Source organism: Mustelus asterias, chromosome 12 (genome assembly GCF_964213995.1).
Source record: "Mustelus asterias chromosome 12, sMusAst1.hap1.1, whole genome shotgun sequence".
Lineage (NCBI taxonomy): Eukaryota > Metazoa > Chordata > Chondrichthyes > Carcharhiniformes > Triakidae > Mustelus > Mustelus asterias.
The window spans coordinates 9,942,736-9,963,412 of NC_135812.1; the positions used below are offsets into that span (position 1 = coordinate 9,942,736).

Here is a 20,677-nt window from a genome sequence, read left to right on the forward strand (position 1 = left end):
TCTCTCCGTGTCCCCCCCTCTCCGTGTCCCCCCCTCTCCGTGTCCCCCCCTCTCCGTGTCCCCCCCTCTCCGTGTCCCCCCCTCTCCGTGTCCCCCCCTCTCCGTGTCCCCCCCTCTCCGTGTCCCCCCCTCTCCGTGTCCCCCCCTCTCCGTGTCCCCCCCTCTCCGTGTCCCCCCCTCTCCGTGTCCCCCCCTCTCCGTGTCCCCCCCTCTCCGTGTCCCCCCCTCTCCGTGTCCCCCCCTCTCCGTGTCCCCCCCTCTCCGTGTCCCCCCCTCTCCGTGTCCCCCCCTCTCCGTGTCCCCCCCTCTCCGTGTCCCCCCCTCTCCGTGTCCCCCCCTCTCCGTGTCCCCCCCTCTCCGTGTCCCCCCCTCTCCGTGTCCCCCCCTCTCCGTGTCCCCCCCTCTCCGTGTACCCTCCCTCCCATCCTACTAATATCGATGCCGAGTCCCGTGTACACCCATTTCCAATTAATTTCTTTGTTTTTTTGATGTGTGCTAACAACAACAACTTACATAGCACCTCAAACACCCCTTGGGTCTTGACAGCAGCTGTGGTAAAGAACATTGGACACGGAGTCACGGGAGGCGATATTAGATGAAATGACCAAACCCTTGGTCAGAGGGGCAAGTTTTTGCTTTCAGGCCGTGTCCTGAATTGGAATTCTTATGTACAGGTGTATTTTCACAGCCATTTCATTGCAGTGTTAATGTCGGCCTACTTGTGACATTAATAAATAAAATATAAAAAACAATCGGTGGCCGATTAACCTCTGACTCCCAGGTCTCCTTATTCTTTATCTGCATTATAGTGTAAGCTGGAACTGCAGGATGTTGGCTGCCCTATCGATCATGGTACAGCGTACGGAAGGATCGCTTTCTCTTGTCCGAGTGAGCAGGTAATGTACAAATACAGAGCCGGAGGAGGCCACTCAGCCCCTCGAGCCTGTTCCACCATTCAATGAGGTCACGGCAGACATGAGTGTAACTTCAATCCCCCCATTTTATGTTCTCACTAGAACGACGGAGGTCTACAAGATTGTGAGGGGCATGGACAGAGTGGAATACAGTGTTCAATTCTGGTTGCCACACAACCAGAAGGATGTGGAGGCTTTGGAGAGGGTACAGAAAAGATTTACCAGGATGTTGCCTGGTATGGAGGGCATTAGCTATGAGGAGAGGTTGGAGAAACTTGGTTTGTTCTCACTGGAACGACGGAGGTTGAGGGGTGACCTGATAGAAGTCTACAAGATTATGAGAGGCATGGACAGAGTGGATAGTCAGAAGCTTTTTCCCAGGGTGGAAGAGTCAATTACTAGGGGGCACAGGTTTAAGGTGTGAGGGGCAAGGTTTAAAAGAGATGTACGAGGCAGAGTTTTTACACAGATGGTGGTGGGTGCCTGGAACTCGCTGCCGGGGAGGTAGTGGAAGCAGATACGATAGTGACTTTTAGGGGGCGTCTGAACAAATACATGAATGGGGTGGGAATAGAGGGATGTGGTTCCCGGAAGGGTAGGGGGTTTCAGTTCAGATGGGCAGCATGGTCGGTGCAGGCTTGGAGGGCCGAGGGGCCTGTTCCTGTGCTATAATTTTCTCCGTTCTTTGTTCCTGCCTAACCCCCCATCACCCAGAACCCTGGCACACCTTGGGCCTATGTTTGTGAACACAGGAAATGGGCCATTCAGCCATAGAATCACAACAATGCAGGAGGAGGCCATTCAGCCCATCAGGTCAGCACCGACCCTCCGACAGAGCATCTTACCTAGGCCCACCCTCTGCCCTATTCCCGTAAGCCCAGACATTTACCCCACTAATCCCCGGAACCTACACGTCTTGGGGCACTAAGGGGCGATTTAGCATGGCCAAGCCACCTAACCCGCGCATCTTTGGAGTGTGGGAGGAAACCGGAGCACCCGGAGGAAACACATTGAGAACATGGCAAACTCCACACAGGCACACGTGAATATTGTCGGAACGTGGATGTTAGTCTGTGATGCTGACACAACCAAAGTGTTCTCTGTGCGTGAGCCCTAAAAGAAATTTTAAGTAAGCAATATATAGAAACTAGAAGCAGGAGTAGGCCATTCGGCCCATCAAGCCTGCTCCGCCATTCATTTTGATCCTAGCTGATCATCCAATTCAATATCCCGATCCCCCCCTTCCCCCCCATATCCCTTTAGCCCCAAGAGCTATATCTAATTTCTTTCTGAGATCAGACAACGTTTTGGCCTCAACTTCTTTCTGTGGTAGTGAATTCCACACATTCATCACCCTCTGGGTGAAGAAATTTCTCCTCACCTCAGTCCTAAGGTATTTCAGCTGGCTCAGAGGGTGTTTCGTTCCTCAGACCACAATAAAGACACTGTGAGGCAACAGTACTAATCAGTCAATTACTAGGGGGCACAGGGTTAAGGTGCGAGGGGCAAGGTTTAAAGGAGATGGACGAGGCAAGTTTTTTTACACAGAGGGTGGTGGGTGCCTGGAACTCGCTGCCAGGGGGAGGTAGTGGAAGCGGATACATAGAAACATAGAAACCCTACAGTGCAGAAGGAGGCCATTCGGCCCATCGAGTCTGCACCGACCACAATCCCACCCAGGCCCTACCCCCACATATTTTACCCGCTAATCCCTCTAACCTACGCATCCCAGGACTCTAAGGGACAATTTTTAACCTGGCCAATCGACCTAACCCGCACATCTTTGGACTGTGGGAGGAAACCGGAGCACCCGGAGGAAACCCACGCAGACACGAGGAGAATGTGCAAACTCCACACAGACAGTGACCCGAGCCGGGAATCGAACCCGGGACCCTGGAGCTGTGAAGCAGCAGTGCTAACCCACTGTGCTACCGTGCCGATACGATAGTGACATTTGAGGGCCGTCTGGACAAATACATGAATAGGATGGGAATAGAGGGATATGGTCCCCGGAAGGGTAGGGGGTTTTAGTTCACACGGGCAGCATGGTTGGTGCAGGCTTGTTCAAATTCAAATTAATAAGAACTGATTGGTATCAGTGATGGTGAAATTGTAATTGTTGTTTTAAAAAAATCCATCTGGTTCACTAATGTCCACCACCCTTTGGGGCAGAGAATTCCAGAGATTCACCACCCTCTGTGAGAAGACATTTCCACGTATCTCAGTTTGAAATGACTGGATCCTTATCTTGTAACTTTATCTCCTTGTTTGAGACTCTCCCACTAGTTAAAACACCTCGCCTTTACCCTGTCAAACCCCCTCAGGATCTTGTATGTTTGAATAAGGTCACCCCTCACTCTTCTAAACTCCAAGGAATACAGACCCATACGATTTAAAGTTTTATTTATTAGTCACAAGTAGGCTTACATTAACACTGCAATGTGTTACTGTGAAAATCCCCGAGTCGCCACACTCTGGCGCCTGTTCGGGTCAATGCACCCTAACCAGCACGTCTTTCAGACTGTGGGAGGAAACCGGAGCACCCGGAGGAAACCCACGCAGACACGGGGAGAATGTGCAAACTCCACACAGACAGTGACCCAAGCTGGGGATCGAACCCGGGTCCCTGGAGCTGTGAGGCAGCAGTGCTAACCACTGCGCTGCCCCAAAAATCAGAGCACCCGGAGGAAACCCACGCAGACATGGGGAGAACATGCAGACTCCGCACAGAGGTAGCAGTGCTAACCAGTGTGCCACTGTGCTACCATATTTAGTCTCTCTTGAGACTAAATCTTGAGTCTCTCTCTCTCAACCCAGGAATTAGCCTGGTGAATCTCCTTTGGACTGCCTCCAATGTCACTATATCCTTTGTAGTATCGTACTGAAACTCTCAATTTTCAAGCAGCTTTCCACTGACTGAAGTTGTTCACCTCTAAGAATCGCCCGGTTATTTTTTTTGAATTAAGTTGCCAGCCATCGAGACGCAGATGAAGCAGGAGAATCAGAAAATCTTAACTCCGCTGGTGAGTCTGGACACCCCAGGAAAAGCCACGGTGGAGGTGGTGATCCTGGCGGATCCGGTGAGTTCCACGTTTCGTTAAAGGCGAATCACCGCGGATGCTGGAATATGAAACAAAAACAGAAAACGCTGGAAACTCTCAGCAGGTCTGGCAGCATCTGTGGAGAGAGAATCGAGCCAACGCTCCGAGTCTGGGTGAACTCTGATGAAGGGTCATCCAGACTCGAAACGTTGGCTCTATTCTCTTCCCACAGATGCTGTCAGACCTGCTGAGATTTTCCAGTGTCTGTCCCACATTTTGTTACCGGGCTAACAGGTAAAGGTTTCTATTGGAGTTGGGAATCTCCTCGCGAGATAACTCGATATAATCACTGGCCGCCACCAACAAATGTACAAAATGATTCCGGCGTACATTCTGCTCACTGACGCGTACTGTTTAATGTTAAGTTTATTTATTAGTGACACCAGCAGACTTATATTAACACTGCAATGAAGTTACTGTGAAAATCCCCTCGTCGCCACACTCCGGCGCCTGTTCGGGTAAATAGAATCAGAGAAATCCTACAGTGCAGAAGGAGGCCATTCGGCCCATCGAGTCTGCACCGACCACAATCCCACCCAGGCCCTATTCCCGTAACCCCTCATATTTACCCTGCTAATCCCTCTGACACTAAGGGTCAATTTAGCACGGCCAATCAACCTAAACCACACATCCTTGTACTGTGGGAGGATTTACGGAGCACTCGGAGGAAACCCACGCAGACACGGGGAGAATGTGCAGACTGCACACAGACAGTGACCCAAGCCAGGAATCCAACCCGGATCCCTGGCGCTGTGAGGCAGCAGTGCTGATCACAATGCCACCCCACCATGCTGGGGGCGGGGGAGGGTGCAGCGTCACTGAACCCTGCCAGATATCTATTTGATAACATTCCTGTCAAGACGCCTTGCAAGGCTTTCCTACATTCAGGTAGGAGATGGTGGCACTGTGGTATTGTTGCTGGGTTAGTAATCCAGAGGCCCAGCCTAATGCTCTGGGGACACGGGTTCGAATCCCACCACGGCAGCTGGTGGAATTTAAACTCAAGTTAATAAAAACTCATGGTATCAGTGGTGATTATGAAATGATTGTAAAAAACCCATCTGGTTCACTAATGCCCACCACCCTTTGGGGCAGAGAATTCCAGAGATTCACCACCCTCTGTGAGAAGACATTTCTACGCACCTCAGTTTGAAATGAACATCCTTTATCTTGTAGCTATGTCCCCTTGTTGACTCTCCCACTAGTGAAAACATCTCTCCAGCTACCCTGTCAACCCTCATCAGGATCTTACATGTTTGAGTAAGGTCACCCCTCACTCTTCTAAACTCCAAGGAATACAGACCCAGGCTATTTAGTCTCTCTCGATAGAACAACCCTCTCGTCCCAGGAATTAGCCTGGTGAATCTCCTTTGGACTGCCTCCTGTGTCACTATATCCTTATTAAGGTAAAGGGAACAAAACTGTACGCAGTATTCCAGGTGAGGCCTCACCAACACCCTGTACACTTGCAACAAAACCTCTCTAGTTTTAAACTCGAACCTCTTTGCAATAAAGGCCAAAATGTCATTTGCCTTCTGATCTACTTGTTGGACCTGCTTGCTAGCTTGTTGTGATTCATGCACTAGAACACCCAGATCCCTCTGCACTTCACTCACCTGCAGTCTCTCTCCATTTGGATAATAATCTGCCTTTTGATTCCTCCTATCAAAGTGCATGACCTCACACATGTCCACATTGTTTAGCACCGCACTCAGATCCTGTGCACTGAAACTCTGCCTTCTGCTTTCAACCATCAGGACGGCCACGAGATTTGCCTGGTGGGGGATACGGCTTTCCGGGACCTTTCCCGCGTGGACCCCAATGGCAGCAAGCTCCTGGATGATGTGAGTACATCAAGCACAAACCTTTTATAGTGGGAGCTCTGCATCGAACCACTGATCATACAATCCTACAGTGCAGAAGGAGACCATCCGGCCCATCGAGTCTGCACCGACCACAATCCCACCCAGGCCCTATCCCCATAACCCCACACATTTACCCTGCTAATCCCCCTGACACTAGGGTTAATTTAGCATGGCCAATCCGCCTAACCCGCACATCTTTGGAGTGTGGAAGGAAACCGGAGGAAACCCATGCAGACACGGGGAGAACGTGCAAACTCCACACAGACAGTGACCTGAGGCTGGAATTAAACCCGGGTCCCTGAGGCAGCAGTGCTAACCACTGTGCCGCCCACTGTGCAAAAATCTCCAGCCAAGATTGCATCCCTTTCCTTCCCCTCCCCCCGATTCCTCATTTATTATACCAGCATAAAATCATCGAATCATACTGAACAGGAAGAGGCCATTCAGCCCCTCATTCCTGCGCCAGCCCTTTGAAAGGACTACTGAATTACTCCCTTGGCCTGGCTATTTTCTCAAAGCTTCGTTATATTTTTTATTTCCAATTCCCTTCTGAAAGTTACTACCAATGCGATGAGTTTTGCTTTTGGAGTTGGCAAGGGAGACAGAGAGCTGGAGGGATTTGAGGAAGGACTTAGAAACATCCAAAGGCTCTGCCATCAGTAATGGGATGGGATAAAGAGACCAAGAGAACTCATTAAGACTGGAGGTGGCCTCAGAGCTGCATTGGGGTTGATAAGTCAGGGTGAGAAACTTAGATTTGTTGTGCCAGAGGACAGTGTAGATCTGTTTAGTACACTCCGCGAGTAATGGTTAGTGTGGGGAAAGGTTGTAGGTGATGCAGATTTGATTTATTATTGTCACGTGCATTGGAACAAAATACAGGAGTACATAGGGGAGAAGAAAAGGAGAGGATGCAGAATAGAGTGTTACAGTCATAGCTAGGGTGTAGAGAAAGATCAGCTTAATGTATGGTAGGTCCAGTCAAAAGTCTGATAGCAGCAGGGAAGAAGCTGTTCTTGACTCGGTTGATACGTGACCTCAGACTTTTGTATGCTTTTCCCGATGGAAGAAGGTGGAAGAGAGAATGTCCGGGGTGCGTGGAGTTCTTGGTTATGCTGGCTGCTTTTCCGAGGCAGCGGGAAGTGTAGACAGAGTCAATGGATGGGAGGCTGGTTTGCGTGATGGATTGGACTATGTTCTCAACCCCTTGTAGTTTCTTGCGGTCTTGGGCAGAGCAGGAGCCATACCAAGCTGTGATACAACCAGAAAGGATGCTTTCTATGGTGCATCTGTAAAAGTTGGTGAGAGTCGTAGTGGACATGCCAAATTTCCTTAGTCTGCTGATAAAGTAGAGGTGTTGTTGTGCTTTTTTAACTAAAGTGTCGGCATGGGGGGGACCAGGACAGATTGTTGGTGATCTGGACACCAAAACACTTGAAGCTCCCGACCATTTCTACTTTGTCCCCATTGATATAGACAGGGGCATGTTCTCCACTACGCTACCTGAAGTCAATGACCATCTTTGTTGACGTTGAGGGAGAGATTAATGTTGCCGCACCAGTTCGCCAGATTCTCTATCTCATTCCTGTACTCTGTCTCATCATTGTTTGAGATCCGACCCACTCCAGTTTACGTGATGGATTGGGCTACATTCACGACCTTTTGTAGTTTCTTGCGGCCATGGGCAGAGCAGAAGCCAAACCAAGCTATGATACATCTGGAAAGGATGCTTTCTATGGTGCATCTGTAAAAGTTTGGTGAGAGTTGGACAATGTGCAGCTTACAGCATTTGGGTGGATATTTAAGTAATGGGTATCTCTTGACATTTAGCTTTTAAGTTACTTTACCGCTCTGAATAAACTAATTCATATTTTACACTTTAAATGCCTATAGGTGTTGAGGATTCAAACAAACAAGATTTATTCTCGGACATATTTCCCGCACAAAGTGAAACAGCAGCATGTGCAACACCCTAATGACATCACTGTCAAATCATGTGATCAGCTCTTACAGCAACCTGCAAACCTTTTAAATATATAACAACATCCCTCCGAGCTTGGCACGGGTGGGGAACCAATGTGACTTACGCCTATGTTAGTATGCAGCATTTACTTTGCATGGGGGGAGGGGGAGTTGTTGGCCCCTCCAGGATCATATGAGGAGAGTCCTTTCTGTCGTTCACAGACTTTGCCCCATCAAAGCGTTAACCAGCGACCCAGGCAGGAGGGCACTCGGTGGAGCGGGAGTCATTGACGGAAACTGAGATTTGACCCCAGACCCCTTGGTCCTCCTGGGGTACATTGGGAATGAATGGATGTCAGAAACATCTGGATTGTGATCTTTCAGTGGTATTTAAAGCGTGCAGTCAAAGGACATGATGTGTCTAGTTAAGTTGGAATGAATTGCAACCTGTTGTGCCTGCCGCACAGTGTGGTTTAACCCTGAAATGGTGGACAAAGAACAGCGAGTCGACTTCTTCTTAGTAGGGGTGATCTTATAGAGATCTATAAAATAATGAGGGGCAGAGATCAGCTGGATAGTCGATATCTTTTCCCAAAGGTAGGGGAGTCTAAAGCTAGAGGGCATAGGTTTAAGGTGAGAGGGGAGAGATACAAAAGTGTCCAGAGGGGCAATTTTTTCACACAGAGGGTGGTGTCTGGAACAAGCTGCCAGAGGTAGTAGTAGAGGCGGGAACAATGTTGTCTTTTAAAAAACATTTTGATAGTTACATGGGTACGACGGGTATAGAGGGATATGGGCCAAATGCGGGCAATTGGGATTAGCTTAGGGGTTTTAATAAAAAAGGGCGGCATGGACAAGTTGGGCCGAAGGGCCTGTTTCCGTGCTGTAAACCTCTATGACTCTAGTACAGTAATATTTATTCATACACACAATTATTAATCATCCAGACAATCAATGTAATTATTTCACTGAATACTAAAGTTCAAGTCCGAGACTAGACCTTGACTTATCTTTTGCGTGACTGGCAAGTACCCAGGCAGATATTGGCCTTTATCCGTGTGTTGGTCTCCGTAGTCCTCAGTGTTGTCTGGTCCTTCGGTCTGGTCTGATACTCTGGCTCTGGTCTTCCTTCCGTGGTTGGTGTGGTGACTCTCCTCGTGGCAGCAGTTGCTGGTGGTGGTCACCATTGTTCTGTTCCTGTCCCTTCCTTGTGGTCGTATCGTCTGTGAGAGAGGGAGTTCCTTCCGTTGTGAAGCACCTTTTATCCCTCATTGGTTTTGCGCCCTTTTGGGCGGACTCTTGATTATTACCAATCAATAGAGTCCAATCAGGTGCGTATACCCAAAGGCCATGCCCGTAGGTGCTAGAGGCGCGTAGGTCACATACCTCCCTCCCAAATAAGGGGTTAAGGCCCCCCTTTGTCTGGTAAACAAGTATGTTTGACCAGAGAGTGTCCATTGTCTTTGAGATGGTCTATTTCCTGTATATTCTGTAGTCTGGAGATGCAGTCTGTCCGTATCTGTACTTGGCCAACTATCCCAGCGTGTCTGGTAAATCGCCATCTTAGATGGCCCGTTTGGCCACAAACCTGTTTTTCTGTCAGGTGTAATGAGTCAGTGGGAGAACTACAAATGGAGTTTTAGTGTCGGGTTGTATTGGGAGCTGATGGCAACGTGAGATTTAAAACCCCACGTTGCCTTTTCAATGATTCTGTTTCCCTTCACGTCGGTCCCTCTCCATCGCGGTGAATTGGAAAATTATGGAAACACCTGAATGCCCCCTCCCCTCCACAGCCCAAGGGGCCATTTTCCTAATCGGGCAGAGGGAATAATCCGGCTTTTTTTTCCAACAGGCTATAGCGGCGGACAAAAGTAACGAATGGTTTGCAAAGCACCGCAGGCAGAAGCCATCGGCATGAACAGGATTGGGATCGTTCGACTACGAACCGTATGACTCTCAGCTTGTTGGAGAGGGTGGTGGGGGGGGGGGGGGGGGGGGTGGTGCTTCCTGTTCCTTGTTTCCTGTTCCAGTCTCTCAGCGGTGCGGAGGGACAACACACAGTCACCAGAGACTTCCAACGCCAAATGTTCTTCTCTGAAGCCAATAACCTGTTCCTCTTTGTTACTGAAAGGATGTTAAAAAGAAATGGTTTAAAACATTACAGATTTCAAAATAAAGACTCGAGTTGGATACCGTGTTCAGACGGGGAGTTTTATTGATCGTACACCATAAGACATAGGAGCAGAATTAGGCCACTCGGCCCATCAAGTCTGCTCCGCCATTCGATCATGGCTGATATTTTTCTCATCCCCATTCTCTTGCCTTTTCCCCATAACCCCTGATCCCCTTATTAATCAAGAACCTATCTATCTCTGTCTTAAAGACACTCAATGACCCGGCCTCCACAGCCTTCTGCGGCAAAGAGTTCCACAGATTCACCACTCTCTGGCTGAAGAAATTCTTCCTCGTCTCTGTTTTAAAGGATCGTCCCTTTAGCCTGAGGTTGTGCCCTCTGGTTCTAGTTTTTCCTACTGGTGGAAACATCCTCTCCACGTCCACTCTATCCAGGCCTCACAGTATCCTGTAGGTTTATTGCTGTTTCTCCTGCCCACAGCCCACCCCCGGCTGCCTAGCTATCCAATCAGTTGATTCCTTTCAGCTCTTGAGAGTTGGGCTGATGTTCATAGAATCCCTGCAGTGCAGAAGGAGGTCATTCGGCCCATTGAGTCTGCACCGACCACAATCCCACCCAGGCCACAACCCCATGCATTTACCCTAGCTAGTCCCCCTGACACTAAGAGGAAATTTAGCACGGCCAATCCACCTAACCCCGCACATCTTCGGACTGTGGGAGGAAACTGGAGCACCCGGAGGAAACCCACGCAGACACGGGGAGAACGTGCAAACTCCACACAGACAGTGACCCAAGCCGGGAATTGAACCCGGGTCCCTGGCGCTGTGAGGCAACGGTGCTAACCACTGTGCCACCCATGTTGGATGGTTATCCATTGCAACCTGTGTGGGAAGGGGTAGTGGGTGGCCCCTCCCCAACTGCTCCGAGCCCTCTGGGGTGTTCTCCTGTTGTCCCATGCTTTGTTCAGTCTTGATGCCAAGAGCTGATACACTTTCTCCAGTGACCTGGACATCATTTTATATCCCAGTCTTTCTAAATAGTCGGTGTCATGTGTTTGGAAGGTGCTGTCAAAGGAACCTTTGAATTCCTGCAGTGCATCTTGTAGATGGTAGACACTGATGCGTTGATGATCGAGGAAATGAATGTTTGTAGATGTGGTGCCAATCAAGCGGGTTGCTTTGTCCTGGACGGTGTCGAGCTTCTTGAGTGTTGTTGGAGCTGCACTCACCCAGGCAAGTGGGGAGTATTCCATCACACTCCTGACTTGTGCCTTGTAGATGGTGGACAGGCTTTGTAGAGTCAGGAGGTGAGTTACTAGCCTCTGGCCTGCTCTGGTAGCCACAGTTTATGTGGCTAATTGTAAGAACCAGGAGCAGCCCCTTCAAACCTGCTCCGTCATTCAATAAGATCGGGGCTGATCCTCAGAGTTAGCTCCACCTTCCTGCCCCGAGTCCCAAAAATCTACTGGTCTGAATCTTGAATATAGTCATCCATCCCTCTCTGGGATAAAGAAAAGGTCTGTACGTATCTCTCTCCATTAGAGAGAGGGACAATCTTCCTCCCTACAGTCAAAAGATGTGCAGGTTAGGTAGATTGGCCATGCTAAATTGCCCCTTAGTGTCAGGGGGAGAAGTAGGGTAAATGCGTGTGATCATGGGGATAGGGCCTGGGTGGGATTGTGGGTGGTGCAGACTCGATGGCCTCCTTCTGCACTGTAGGATTCTATAATGTGAATAGCAGTGCCTGACGCTAGCCAGCCAAACAGAAAAATGAACCCAGCCAGAGATGATAAAAATAACCCGTATAATGAAAATGCAATTTGACTTCTCCAGTCACTAAATCAATGGACTCTGAAACTAACATATACCGTTAAACCCTGGTGAACACACATCAGTCGGAAAAAATACATCTGGAAGCAGGATTTCTGCAGCGTGCTTTTATATATATATATAATATATATTTACATTTTCAGGAAGGGAAATGGGCCATTTTTGCTTTACCTCATTTAATCCGTCTGACTGGAGCCAAATCTGAGTGTAACACTTTATTAGATGTGAAGTATATTCACATCATACTTTTTAATATGTGAAGAATGTCAGGCGTACTGGGTACTGAAAGCCCATAACCGGAAAATACTGTCTGATTCATAAATTTGACATGATGGGAGTGATTTGGTAGATTAGAATGCAGAGCTGAGACCTGGTCTGCTTTTAGATGAGGCGGTTTCAATGTGAAACTTTGCTTTGCAGGGCCCATTCTCCCAGGGCCAAGGAAATATATTTTGTTAATTTACCAGCGAATCCCTTGTGGAACTGCGCACAGTAAGTAAAAATAGCTAATTAATGACGGTGGCACAGTGGTTAGCACTGCTGCCTCACAGCGCCAGGGACCCAGGTTCAATTCCTGACACGGTGGCACAGTGGTTAGCACTGCTGCCTCACAGCACCAGGGACCCAGGTTCAATTCCAGCCTCGGGGTTTGCATGTTCTCCCCCCTGTCTGCGTGGGTTTCCTCCGGGCGCTCCGGTTTCCTCCCACAGTCCAAAAACCGCGCGGGTTAGGTTGATTTGGCCGTGCTAAATTGACCCTGATGTCAGGGGGACTAGCGGGGTAAATGTGTGGGGTTACGGGAATAGGGCTTGGGTGGGATTGTGGTCGGTGCAGACTCGATGGGCCGAATGGCTTCCTTCTGCACTGTAGGGATTCTATGAAAGTGTTCAAACAAAGGGGCGGCACGATGGCACAGTGGGTTAGCACTGCTGCCTCACAGCGCCAGGGACCTGGGTTTGATTCCCGGCTTGGATCACTGTCTGTGTGGAGTCTGCACGTTCTCCCCGTGTCTGCGTGGGTTTCCTCCGGGTGCTCCGGTTTCCTCCCACAGCCCGAAAGACGTGCTGGTGCGTTGGCCGTGCTAAATTCTCCCTCAGTGTACCCGAACAGGCGCCGGAGTGTGGCGACTAGGGGATTTTCACAGTAACTTCATTGCAGTGTTAATGTAAGCCTACTTGTGACACTAATAAAAAAAACAGTATTGAACCCAACGTTCCTCCGATGTTTAAATCTGGGTCACTTGCAGCAGTGTCCTGGAGACGGGTCGGTTTGGCACAATTGGCTACACGGCTGGTTAGTGATGCAGAGCGACAGCGTGAGTTCAATTCCCGTACCGGCTGAGGTTATTCATGAAGGCCCCACCTTCTCAACCTTACCCCTTGCCTGAGGTGTGGTGACCCTCAGGTTAAAATCCCCACCAGCCAGCCAATGGTTATCTGGGATTATGGCTCCTTTGCTTTTGCCTGGAGACTGGCATCATTGAACGGTTACAGCACAAGGAGGTCACTCGGCCCTTTGGGTTCATCGTGCTAGCTCTCTGTAAGAGCAACTCACCTAGTCAAAGAAAAGTACAGCACAGGAACAGGCCCTTCGGCCCTCCAAGCCTGTGCCGATCATGATGCCCTAACTAAACTAAAATAAAAACCTGCCCTTACTCGATCCCTATCCCTCTATTCCCTCCCTATCCATGGACCCATCCAGATGCCTCTCAAATGTTGCTAATGTGCCTGCTTCCACCACCTCCTCTGGCAGCGCATCCTGGTCAACATTTCTCCCACTAAAATAAATACTTAGTTCTTTCTCACAGAGGAATTGGCAATCACAATTATCAAGGACAAATTTGAGGGTGAGAGGTAAGCCTATATATAAGCCGAGGTAGGTAGGGACAAGACCGGCGCAACTTGTGGGCCGAAGGGCCTGTTTGTGCTGTATTTTTCTATGTTCTAAATTACTGCGGATGCTGGATTCTGAAACAAAAACAGAAAATGCTGGAAAAACTCAGCGGGTCGTGTCGCCGTTCGCCCCCAGCCCTGCAGATGTTTTCTCTTTAGATAATAATCCAGTCCCCTTTGAGATCCACCATTGATTCTGTCCCCGGCACAACCCGAGGCAGCGCATTCCTGACCCAAACCATTTGTTGTGTTTTCAGAAAAAACTTTCTCTTCATGACCCCTCTCACCAATCGCCAATTACAGACCATGCGACACAACGTCAGCGTGTGTGCCCCACATTAATCTTCAAATCCCGGAGGGTTACCAACCACTCGCTGTGGCTGAGAGTGATTGGAGTTCTCTCGCATGCACACCGGCTCATTAACCCAATTTGGTCCAAACTTGAGTGTTTAATACTGCAGACTTTCTCGTGTGTTTCGGAGAATGTGAACATTGGCATCGAAGAAGCTCTTCACTCGTATTCAATTTCAACAGAATTTTTAAAAACGTTTGCACTTTTGCAGGTGCAATTAATCAGCTGTTGCCCCGCTCCAACGCTCCCTCCCCAGGGTGGCAAGAGGCAGCTCTTGTCTTCCTCTCAAGACCATAGCATGACGCAGAAGCAAAGCCTTGTACACAAAGTTTTAAGAGCATCGTTTCCCACTCCAGTCTCTCATTTCAAATTATTTATAAAAATAAAATGGCATCACACAGTTTTATTTTGACATGGAGCTGAAAATATAAAAGTCAAAAGGGAATTAAACACCAACTGATCCAATCTTCCCCCATCAAACAGCAATTAAACTCCAACTGACCTAATCTTCCCCCATCAAACAGCAATTAAACACCAACTGACCCAACCTTCCCCATCAACTAGCAATTAAACTCCAACTGACCCAATCTTCCCCCATCAAACAGCAATTAAACCTCAACTGACCCAATCTTCCCCCATCAAACAGCAATTAAGCTCCAACTGACCCAATCTTCCCCCATCAAACAGCAATTAAGCTTCAACTGACCCAATCTTCCCCATCAAACAGCAATTAAACTCCAACTGACCCAATCTTCCCCATCAAACAGCAATTAAACTCCAAATCATCCAATCTTCCCCCATCAAACAGCAATTAAACTCCAACTGACCCAATCTTCCCCCATCAAACAGCAATTAAACTCCAACTGACCCAATCTTCCCCCATCAAACACCAATTAAACTCCAACTCATCCAATCTTCCCCCATCAAACAGCAATTAAGCTCCAACTGACCCAATCTTCCCCCATCAAACAGCAATTAAACACCAACTGACCCAATCTTCCCCCATCAAACAGCAATTAAACCCCCACTGACCCAATCTTCCCCCATCAAACAGCAATTAAACTCCAACTCATCCAATCTTCCCCCATCAAACAGCAATTAAGCTCCAACTGACCCAACATTCCTTCACCAAATGATAATTAAATTTTAAGCAACCCTAAGGCACATTTAGGCTCATTTTCCCTAACATGAGCATTGGCCTTTAAGGAACAAGGGAACGTATCAGCTAAGCATTGTAATGACTTCAGTCAGGCCATTGAGGTTGGCCTATTGGAATATGAACTCCCTGATTAAGGAGCCAATTGATGGGCCAATCAGGGAATCTTTTCCTTGCATTTAATGAGGAGTGTCAGTTCCTCTGGCACCCCCAAAAGTAGACTGCTGACTGCAAGCACTCTGTGTGCTGCTGTTGGAATTGTAAAGGGTAAAGGGTTGGAAAGGGTAAAGGAATTGTAAAGGGTTTTGGTGAAGGGACTTCTGCCTCGAAAGGCTTATTCCAAGAATTATAACGGTGTTCGAAGTCTGATTTCCAATAAATAACATTACAGCAACTAAAATTAAATAAGAATGAAAATTATTTTAAAACCTAATTGGCCAGTGGTTACAATACATAACAGTACACTTTAAGTTACAAAATGTTAGCGATGTCTTAGAAGAAGTATATTGTCTTAACGTTAAAACAATGGCGGATTGAGACTTCACACTGCTTGCTACAGTCTGGAGGGTCCAGATCTACAGGCTGTATCTGCTGGGGCTCCTCTGACAACACTTTCCAAACCCATAACCTTTTCCATCTAAAAGCGCAGGGGCAACAAGTGTATTGGAACACCATCAACTGCAAATACCGAGCCACCCTGACTTGGAATTATGTCACTGTTCCTGCACCATCACAGAAACATAGAAGCTACAAGGAGGAATAGGTCAATTGGCACTTCGAGCCTGCTCCGCCATTCATTTTGATCATGGCTGATCATCAAATTCAATATCCTGACTTCCCCCCCCCTTCCTCCCCATATCCCTTGATATACCTGTCCTTCTGAGGAAATTGTTATCAATGTACTGCTCCGAGGTGTCCTATTTCTGTAACGCGTGATTTGTCGTGACAGATTATTGTGAAATTAGCGCATCTCATTCTATTCTCCCTCTCCAGGAGAGATCAAATTACCATTTCTCAAATTGTTTTTTTTAAAAAAAACCTCTCGTGTACCAGCGAGGCAGTCAGACAGAAAACAGATTTATGAGCTGAGGAATGGTTAAGATGGATGGAAAGCCCCCTCTATAACCAGACAGCCAGCTCTAAACAAAGGCGGGGAATCCTCTGTTCTTTTTCAAACTACTTCATCAGGGAGTGCAGCCTGATTCTGTCTCTTGGGAGAGAGATAAAGTTCCCTCTCAGAACTGTGCTCTGTTACATCACCAACTATGGCGGCACGGTGGTTAGCACTGCTGCCTCACAGCGCCAGGGACTCGAGTTCGATTCCCACCTTGGGTCACCGTCTGTGCGGCGTCTGCACATTCTCCCCGCGTCTGGGTGGGTTTCCTCCGGCTGCTCCGGTTTCCTCTCTTAGTCCAAAGATGTGCGGGGTTAGGTGGATTGGCCGTGCTAAATTGCCCCTTAGTGTCAGGGGGACTAGCTAGGGTAGATACATGGGGTTCTGGGTGGGATTGTGATTGGTGCAGACTCGATGGGCCAAATGGCCTCCTTCTGCACTGTAGGGATTCTATGATCCCTTTAGCTCCAAGAGCTATATCGAATTTCTTCTTGAAATCAGACAACGCTTTGGCCTCAACTACTTTCTGTGGTAGTGAATTCCACACATTCACCACCCTCTGGGTGAAGAAATTTCTCCTCCCCTCAGTCCTAAGAGGTCTACCCCTTATCCTCAAACTATGACCCCTAGTTCTGGACTCCCCCACCATCGGGAACATTCTTTCTGAATCCACCCTGTCTAACCCTGTTAGAATTTTATAAGTTTCTATGAGATCCCCTCTCACTCTTCTAAACTCCAGTGAATATAATCCGAACCAACTTAGTCTCTCCTCATATGACAGACCTGCCATCCCAGGAATCAGCCTGGTAAACCTTCGCTGTACTCCCTCTGTAGCAAGGACATCCTTCCTCAGATAGGATACCAAAACTATATACAATACATTGGATCAAAAACATGGAACTCCCTCCCTAACAGTACACTGGATGTATCTACACCACACGGATGTAATGGTTCAAAAGGTCAGCTCATGACCACCTTTTCATGGCCATCTAGGGATGAGCATTAAGTGCTGGCCTTGCCAGCAAACCCACACTCCACAATTAAATCAAAAGATTTTCGATTATGTCATCTTCTATCTCCTTCCAATCTTAGTGATTGGCACGGTGGGCAGCACGATGGCACAGTGGTTAGCACTGCTGCCTCACAGCGCCAGGGACCCAGGTTCGATTCCCGGCTTGGGTCACTGTCTGTGTGGAGTTTGCACATTCTCCCCGTGTCTGCGTGGGTTTCCTTTGGGTGCTCCGGAGTCCCCCCATAGTCCGAAAGACGTGCTGGTTAGGGTGCATTGGCCGTGCTAAATTCTCCCTCAGTGTACCCGAACAAGCGCCGGAGTGTGGCGACTAGGGGATGTTCACAGTGACTTCATTGCAGTGTTAATATAAGCCTACTTGTGACAATAATAAATAAATGTGATGTCCTGCATTATGACTTTTGGTCCTTGACCTCAGTCATGACTGCAGGGATTTAGTAAATGTGCTGACAACATGTTAGCGTATCTTTCTGGTGTTACCCACAGTGAGTCAGTGGATGGTTATATCATTTCTATAACCTAACATTATTGGGACGTTTTGGGGGAGAATTAAAGGAGCTGGAAGGATAGGGTTAATGGTTATTTCAGTTTTATTAGCATGAATCTGCTTACTAATCCCCATCGCATCAATTCAAAAACTCCAGCAGAACTTCCTTAGTCTCCAGCGGGGCCGTCTTTCCATTCACCCAGCAGTCCTCCGACAGCGTCCAGCCGAGCTCCATCAGAACCCCCAGATATCCAGCAGACCTCCAGCAGAACCCCCAGATATCCAGGAGACCTCCAGCAGAATCCCCAGTTATCCAGCCAAGCTCCAGCAGAACCCCCAGATATCCAGCAGAGCTCCAGCAGAACTCCCAGATATCTAGCAGAGCTCCATCAGAACCCCCAGATATCCAGCAGAGCTCCAACAGAATGCCCAGGTATCCAGCAGAGCTCCTCTGCACCCCCAGCAGAGCCCCCAATGTCCAACAGAGCTCCAACAGAACATCCAGATATCCAGCAGAGCTCCAGCAGAACCTCCAGATATCCAGCAAAGCTCCAGCAGAACCAGTCCCCAATATCCACCAGAGCTCCAACAGAGCCCCCAATATCCAGCAGAGCTCCAGCAGAACCCCCAGATATCCAGCAGAGCTCCAGCAGAACCCCCAGGTATCCAATAGAGCTCCATCAGAACCCCCAATATTCAGCAGAGCTCCAGCGGAACCCTGAGCAATATCCAGCAGAGTTCCCCCGCAACCCCAGCAGAACCCTACCCTCAAAATCACTCTCAAATTCCCTCGAACCTCCAGAAATTCTAACTCTCCAGTGTATAAAACCTCCTGCCTTTAAGATCCATGATTAACTACCGAAGCAGTGGATATTTTTTGATGTTATACAGGCTGACATATATTTACACGGATGATCATTGTAGGCGTTTGTGGAATTGCCATCGGGCTTGCGGGGGTGGTGGGGAGAGGGGGTGGGGATCCACTCTGTTATGTTTTTAATAAAGCTCTCACATTTTGACAGGAATGATTCCAATCAGTTTTCTTTTGCCAAGTTGATAGTGATTTAATGATTTATTTAAATGGAAGTAAATTGTGTTTAATCATAACTTTTGAATTCTGTGCCAATACTGCTATCAGCGTGTGGGCAGCCTGCTCACACATCTCTTTGCTGTTTCTCACAGTGAGTTCATAAGTAGGTTCTTTACGTAACTTAACATCTGGCCAGATATTACCGAACTTTAAATTGTACCCGCCTCTCCTCCCACTTCTTGATTATTTTACAGCCTGGGTTTTTCCTCAGCATCGGTTAAATTTATCTGGATCCAGTTTCTAGATACTTTATTAAGTCGCTGATACTTTCCCTTGATGGAGAACCCCGTTCGTGACACTCATTCAGAGTCACAGAGGTTTACAGCATGGAAAGAGCCCCTTCGGCCCAGCTTCTCCTTGCCACCCCTTTTTTTAACCCCTAAGTTTGTCCCAATTGCCCGCGTTTGGCCCATATCCCTCTATACCCACCTTACCCATGTAACTGTCTAAATGGTTTTTAAAAGACAAAATTGTACCCGGGGAGTCTAAATCTAGAGGGCGTAGGTTTAAGGCGAGAGTGGAGAGATACAAAAGGGTACAGAGGGGAAGGAAAGGGCAACATCAGAAGAATTGAAAATGTACAACCTCCTGTGTAACAGAGACGGGTTGTATGTTCTGATCTGCGACTTCCTGAGCATATTTGAACAATACTTTTAATCATTTACTGAAACCATGACATATGGTCACTGAGTCAGAAAGTTGTGGGCTCAAGTCCCATTCCAAGACTTGAGCACAGAAATGCAGGCTGACATCGCAGAGGCGGCACGGTAGCACAGTGGTTAGCACTGCTGCTTCACAGCTCCAGGGTCCCGGGTTCGATTCCCGGCTCGGGTCACTGTCTGTGTGGAGTTTGCACATTCTCCTCGTGTCTGCGTGGGTTTCCTCCGGGTGCTCCGGTTTCCTCCCACAGTCCAAAGATGTGCGGGTTAGGTTGATTGGCCAGGTTAAAAATTGCTCCTTAGAGTCCTAGGATGCGTAGGTTAGAGGGATTAGCGGGTAAAATATGTGGGGTGGGATTGTGGTCGGTGCAGACTCGATGGGCCGAATGGCCTCCTTCTGCACTGTAGGGTTTCTATGATTTCTATGATTTCTATGTACGGGTCAGGTGGATTGGTCATGCAAAATTGCCCCTTAGTGTCAGGGGGACTAGCTAGGGTAAGTGCATGGGGTTATGGGAATAGGGTCTGGGTGGGATTGTGGTCAGTGCAGACCTGATGGGCCGAATGGCCTCCTTCTGCACTGTAGGGATTCTAGGATTCTATGACAAATTGGCTGCTGTGTGTCCTATTTTACAACAGTAGCTTTACTTCAAAAAGTACTGTCTGGTTGCCAAGTGTTTCAGGATATCGTGAGGTGAATGCAAATATTTCTGTCATATGTAGGTATAATTCCAGTAATACGACATTGATATACCTTAAACATAACCGGGGGAATATTCATGTTATGGATCACTCAGGGTTGCTGTGGCAACACACGCATTGTGGTCTGGAGCGAAGCCTCCAACTTTAATACCAACACATGCGGAATCTCTCCCGCTCTTCCTGCGAGTTGCAAGGATTTGCAGGTTCAGAGTAAAACTTGTTTGGCAACGCACTTTTCCATCGCCACCTCGTCCTGGAGTGGGACTCGAAGCTGCAGCTTCTGGCTTAGATGAACCCACTTGGGGACTTTCTCAGCAACTTCATTGCCGCGTTAATGTAAGCCTACTAGTGACAAATAAAAAATTAAACTTAAACTTTTAACACTGTGCC

The 20,677-nt window shown here is 48.2% G+C and overlaps 1 protein-coding gene across 1 annotated transcript in view; it reads left to right on the forward strand.

The window, feature by feature from the left end:
- Window positions 1–10,039, forward strand: part of glod4 (glyoxalase domain containing 4) — a 24,976-nt gene extending 14,937 nt beyond the window's left edge. The window contains exons 6-9 of the mRNA XM_078224699.1: window positions 810–896; window positions 3,881–3,994; window positions 5,773–5,859; window positions 9,695–10,039. Coding sequence (XP_078080825.1) covers window positions 810–896; window positions 3,881–3,994; window positions 5,773–5,859; window positions 9,695–9,760 — 354 coding nt within the window. The 3' untranslated portion in view covers window positions 9,761–10,039. The remainder of the gene's footprint in view (window positions 1–809; window positions 897–3,880; window positions 3,995–5,772; window positions 5,860–9,694) is intronic.
- The last annotated feature ends 10,638 nt before the right edge of the window (window positions 10,040–20,677 follow it).